Source organism: Oncorhynchus tshawytscha, linkage group LG28, assembly GCF_018296145.1.
Source record: "Oncorhynchus tshawytscha isolate Ot180627B linkage group LG28, Otsh_v2.0, whole genome shotgun sequence".
Taxonomy (NCBI): Eukaryota; Metazoa; Chordata; class Actinopteri; order Salmoniformes; family Salmonidae; genus Oncorhynchus; species Oncorhynchus tshawytscha.
In genome coordinates, this window is record NC_056456.1 from 13,104,295 (window position 1) to 13,110,555 (window position 6,261).

General features: G+C 42.9%; 1 protein-coding gene across 1 annotated transcript in view; it reads left to right on the forward strand.

The window, feature by feature from the left end:
* The window catches only part of LOC112226767 (epidermal growth factor receptor), a 56,281-nt gene extending 52,958 nt beyond the window's left edge, over positions 1-3,323 (forward strand). Inside the window, exons 25-27 of the mRNA XM_024391304.2 lie at positions 943-996; positions 1,168-1,261; positions 1,539-3,323. Coding sequence (XP_024247072.1) covers positions 943-996; positions 1,168-1,261; positions 1,539-1,993 — 603 coding nt within the window. The 3' untranslated portion in view covers positions 1,994-3,323. The remainder of the gene's footprint in view (positions 1-942; positions 997-1,167; positions 1,262-1,538) is intronic.
* The last annotated feature ends 2,938 nt before the right edge of the window (positions 3,324-6,261 follow it).

Genomic DNA, 6,261 nt, shown 5'->3' on the forward strand with positions numbered 1-6,261 from the left:
CCCCTTTTGCAATCGTAGTGAAATTGAATCTTGGTTTATGTCGGCCGGGGAGGAAAGAGTAAATTGAATTTACGTAGGCGTTTATACCGTGTCATACCTGGCTTGAACAAGACAGGCCTCAATCGCCCACTTCCTGTTCCCGTTAAAATGTCGTCAGGGGGACTCTTCTTCTTCCCCTGTCCTTGTTCTGACCCCCTACTCCCCCACTACTCCCTCACCCCCGCTTCCTCCCATGTGCCCCTTGATTGATTGCATTTGAGATTAGGAGAAATCCTCTTTTCTCTCTCTCTCTCTCTCTCTCTCTCTCTCTCTCTCTCTCTCTATATATATATATATATATATATATATATATATATATATATATATATAACTCTTTCTTACTCTCTCTCTCTCCTCCTCTGTTCTCTTCAGACTCAACTCCAAGAGGTCCAGTGTTGGCTACCCGGGCTGTATGCCTGCCACAGAAAGCCGGCTGGTTACTCCATAAGCTTTCAATTTTGATTACCTTCGCAGGCAGGCAGCACTACTTGTTAAATATTTTTCTGCCAGAATACAAATGGAGGAACCTGCTTATATAATAGAAGCGTTTGGTACACTATACAGCCTTTTATGGACTTGGACCGTAGTCTTTGACAGATGGTTCCCTGCTTAACTTGTTTTAATTTCCTCTTATTCAGCCTTCTTGAAAACAATTACATTTGGATGAGCTGTTTTGTCACTCTTTTTATTCACTGTGGTCGCTTTTATTTCACCTTCTTCTTCATACACAGTAATGAAATTAAAAGGTTTTGATCTTTTGAAACATTACTGTAAAGAATTCAACCAACAAGAACTTAGTAGAAGTAGGTCTACAGAAATGTGGATATTTATTTGTGTTTTTGTGGTGTTTTATCATATGTGTTGGAATGTAATTTTTGACTCGGGTGTAAATCTGTGTTTCAGAGCCAAAACAGCACATTGAACAGCAGCATTGGATTGTGCCAAAGCAGAAATGAGGTAAGAGAGACACACATCACAAATGTAACATTGAGGTTAATTGAAAAGCAAACTTTGTAGCATTGACACAGAGTCTTTCACAGTATGGAACAACAGCTCTCATCTCTAACTCATGTGATACTTTGCAGTTAAGGTGTGGTTTTGGGCTAACAACGATTTTATTCTCCCTAGAATGGGTTCCCTGTCAGAGAAGGAAGCATGGTTCTCCGGTACATTGCTGACCCCACAGACAGGTTCTTGGACCACGCCTTCCAGCCAGCTCCAGGCGAGTGTGCCCCTTGACCTCCCAAAGGGTCTTAACCCGAAAACATGGCTCACTTCCCAAGAAATAGTGATACATTGTGAAGTTTTCCTACCAGAAATGGTTTTATTTTGAAAAGAAGAAGGACCTCTGCTAGGCAATGGCTGTAGGCCATTGTAGAGCGTCTCTGTCATTGTTTAGAAAACTAAAATTGAACAGTTTAATCAAATGTCTTCACTTAGTACCTAGAGTGGTTGTTTACCTGCTGTCGTAACTAATTTCTGTTATTTCGCTTCAACAGACTACATGAACCAGAATGGTGTGTCGGACATGATGAACCCTGTATACCAGCACCCCGGTCCCCCTCGCACCCTCCTCCCCACCATCTCCTCAGACGACACAGAGACAGAGTACCTGAACTGCTATAAGAACGAGGCAGTGGGGCCTGAGTATCTCAACACCCTCCAGCCCTCTCTCCTCTCCCCCACCACCTCCAATGGCATCTCCCCCATCACCTCTAGTGGCCTCACCACCACCGCCAACAGCCTTTTCCCCATGTTCAATGGGCTCTCCTCCCCGAGCTCCAATGGCCTCTCCCCCACTTCCAATGGCGGTCTCCACTGCGTCCAGAAATACCAACCCCCGAACAGTATAGATAACCCAGACTACCAGCAGGACTTCACCCCTTCCGTCAAGACCCATGCCAATGGACACATCCCGGCCGCAGAGAACACAGAGTACCTAGGCCCAAACTGAGGCCTGTTATCCCCTACCTCCCACTGTGGATGAAAAGAGACACCGGGTAATAAGGCTCTCTATCCCACTGAAGACATAATGTCTTTGTTTAGCAGGGGTAGCGGTACCATGGACTGCTTTGCAATGTATTTATCCATGCCTTAAACGAGCCAAGTGTGTGTGCTTTCTATTGTTCGCCACTTGTAGTACGGTACAGTGCTGCGAAAGTCTCCTCATTCCAAAAAATCGTCCATTTCAAATGGAGTCTGAGCTGATAGTTTGATGAGATGAGACAGAAACGAGGCTCTTGGTGTTTAACTCCATTGGGTGAAAAAGAGCAAGAGAATACCTTAGTCCTATACTTTCAGACGCTGTAGCCCATATCAGAAACCCATAGGTGTCATGTTGCACAAAGCAATGTTGTGATACGAAAGTGGACAATATTACTAGACAAAATAGCATATCCTTCAATCCTTGAGATCAGATGCTCCCTGTGAAAGAAATGTAAAAACACTTATATGTCGGCGCACCCTTTACTTGCCAACACATAAACGGTACATGTACTAGAAGATGGCACTGATACAGTATTGGTGTATTGAGTATATAGTATTGGGTATTTAGCTCCCACATCTAAAGGGATGGAACTGTTAGAACAATAGTTGGACGTCTGAGCTCTTCTGTGTGGAACCTACAGTTTGAGACCTGGAGTCAAATGTTGCTGAACGTTAAGTGTCGGAAGTGGGAAGGAGGAGGCCCTCATCGGAGTCTAATGGTGGCTGGTCCATGGAGGGCGTTGATGGAGGAACTTCTGAAACCTTACAGGACTCTTCCTAAAGAAGCGGTTGTTGAGTACACCTCTGTGGCAAATATTGCTATTGATGACTTTGCTGAATGCTTTATAACTTTCATCATATGGCCAGATGGGAGAGACACTGGCCCCTGTTGGTGACCCATTGTAACTGCATCAACATTAGGACATTGTGTTGCTTATTATTGTTTTGTACAGTAAGGCCTTTCATTCTAACACTACAACTGTAAATCTTCTCACAGCTTTAAAGTCTTGCACTCTTGCAGGTGCTCAAACTTTCAAAATGAATCTCTTTCCTAGTTTTAAATGAACATATTAAATAGCTACTTGTCATTTGAGAGCCTGCTGTTTGACAGAGGTACATGTATAGATAAGTATGAAATGATGTTGTGTACAATATATTCAATTTGGCCACCTATAAATAATCCTATCAACATTCCTCATCTAGATGGTCTTGCCACTTTATATATAAATATGCAGTTATTGATGAACTGTAATTATTTCCTTTCAAAGTGAAAATGAATTAAACGTATTTATATTTAACTATTTGGCGTGTTTTTTAAAGACCTATTTACATATTTGAACTGTTCAACTGAAAATCTGATTGTTTTTCATTCTGTTTTACTTAGTTGAACAAACACGATTATTAAGGGTCTCATGTAACAAAACAAAATGAAAAAATACAATTAACATTACTGTAATGAAGACCTGAAGAGTCCAGGGTTGAATGTTCTGTGTGTCAACGTGAGAAGGGTGCAATTGCAGCCTGCAATTTAAAAAAAAAAATGTTTACCTTTATTTTACTAGGCAAGTCAGTTAAGAACAAATTCTTATTTTCAATGACGACCTAGGAACAGTGGGTTAACTGCCTGTTCAGGGGCAGAACTACAGATTTGTACCTTGTCAGCTCGGGGTTTGAACTTTCAACCTAGTCCAACGCTCTAACCACTAGGGTACCCTGCCGCCCCAGCAATTCGGGACGTACAAAACATTAAGACACCTTCCTAATAACGAGTTGCACCTAGGGCTGTGACAATCATGCCATTTTGTCAGCTGGTTATTGTCATGTAAAAGACTGCCGGTCTCACGGTAATTGACCGTTAATTAACATAAACACATTTAGCATCTCCAGGCCTCCACTCATTACCAGTTGTCTTGAACACACTGAAGTCGGAAGTCAAAGATTTACAAGTACACAGTTGTTTTGAACCCTGCATTAATCTCAGCGGCAGGAGGGCGAGAGCAACAGAGAGTCCGCTTCTCACGTCCCTGCTCTTTCCTTCCCTTCCTCTGGTGAGGTTGACCAGGGGGGGTACCTGATGACGAAACACAGCATATGCTTCATGCACAAATTCATAAATGTTTTACTTTATTTTTACTATTTTCTACATTGTAGAATAATAGTGAAGACATCATAAACCATAAAATAACACATGGAATCATGTAGTTACTAAAAAAGTGTTAAACAAATCTAAATACAGTATATTTTATATTTGAGATTCTTCAAAGTTTGACGACAGCTTTGCACACTCTTGGCATTCTATCAACCAGATAGCTTCATGAGGTAGTCCCCTGGAATGCATTTCAATTAACAGGTGTGCCTTGGGGTTGGTATACAAAAGATATCCCTATTTGGTAAAAGACCAAGTCCATATTATGGCAAGAACAGCTCAAATAAGCAAAGAAAAATGACAGTCCATCATTACTTTAAGGCATAAAGGTCAGTCAGTCTGGAAAATGTCAAGAACTTTCAAAGTTTTTTCAAGTGCAGTCTCAAAAACCATCAAGCGCTATGATGAAACTGGCTCTCATGAGGACCGCCATAGGAAAGGAAGACCCAGAGTTACCTCTGCTGCAGAGGATAAGTTCATTCGAGTTAACTGCACCTCAGATTGTAGCCCAAATAAATGCTTTACAGAGTTAAAAAAACAGACACATCTTAACTTCAACTGTTCAGAGGAGACTGCGTGAATCAGGCCTTTATGGTCGAATTGCTGCAAAGAAAACACTACTAAAGGACACCAATAATAAGAAGAAACTTTATTGGGCCAAGGAACACGAGCAATGGACATTAGACTGGTGGAAATCTGTCCTTTGGTATGATGAGTTCAAATTTGAGATTTTTGATTCCAACCGCCAGGTCTTTGTGAGAAGCATATGTGGTTCCCACCGTGAAGAATGGAGGAGGTGTGATGGTGTGGGGCTGATTTGCTGGTGACACTGTCAGTGATTTATATAGAATTCAAGGCACACTTAACCAACATGGCTACTGCAGCATTCTACAGCGATATGCCATCCCATCTGGTTTGCGCTAAGTGGGACTATCATTTGTTTTTCAACAGCACAATGACCCAAAACACATCTCCAGGCTGTGTAACGGCTATTTGACCAAGAAGGAGAGTGATGGAGTGCTGCATCAGATGACCTGGCCTCCACAATCACCTGACCTCAACCCATTTAAGAGAGTTTGGGATGAGTTGGACCACAGAGTGAAGGAAAAGCAGCCAACAAATGCTCAGCATATGTGGGAACTCCTTCAAGACTGTTGGAAAAGCATTCCTCATTAAGCTGGTCGAGAGAATGCCAAAAGTGTGCAAAGCTGTCATCAGGGCACTAGTACTTTGAAGAATATAAAATACATTTTGATTTGTTCAACCATTTTTGATTACCACATGTGTTATTTCATAGTTTTGATGTCTTCACTATTATTCTACCATGTAGAAAATAGTAAAAATAAACAAAAACCCTTGAATGAGTAGGTTTGTCCAAACTTTTGACTGGTACTGTATTTATTTTAAAGTTAGGACATGTGGGAGGCAGAGGCGCTCCAGTGCAGTAGGTGGCGTTAATGCACAATAACGTTGGATGCCAGCCGCTATAAACCGCACAGAAGAAGGGGCGACGCGGTTAGACAGTGTCCTTAGCACCCGCCTGTCGTTTGTGTTCTGTTAACGACGGCAGGTGTTCAGCGGGTGGGAGCGAAGTATGCTATGTGGTAACTTAGCCAGCTAGTCCTAAAGAGGATTAAGATACACAGCAGGCGCGAAACCATTTGCTAGCTAACTAGCACACAGTGTCGCCGCAGCCTCCCGCTGAGCTATCAGGAGGCGGGGGCGACCGGTACTAGACAGTGTCCTTGCTCCGCCTGTTGGGCACTGTTTTCCCGCAGTTTTCTCCGGTACACAGCAGGCGGGAGGCGAGGGTGACACTGTGTGCTAGCTAACAAGTAAGCTAGCACAAAGTGCCACTAACAAACTAGCCAGCTAATTAGCTAGCACTCGCGGGGCGGGGGTTAACGAAAGACCGTCGCCTCCGCCTGTAGGGGACTTTTACCGCAGTTTTAGTAATGACTGTGAGGGCAGGCAGGAGCGAAGGGCACCGTATACCGGTATCCTAGCTAGCAAGGGCGACTCCAGTAGGCAGGGCGAAAAAAATCAAATACTTATATTTCCCTTTTTTGACTGGTATTCAAAATTGTCAC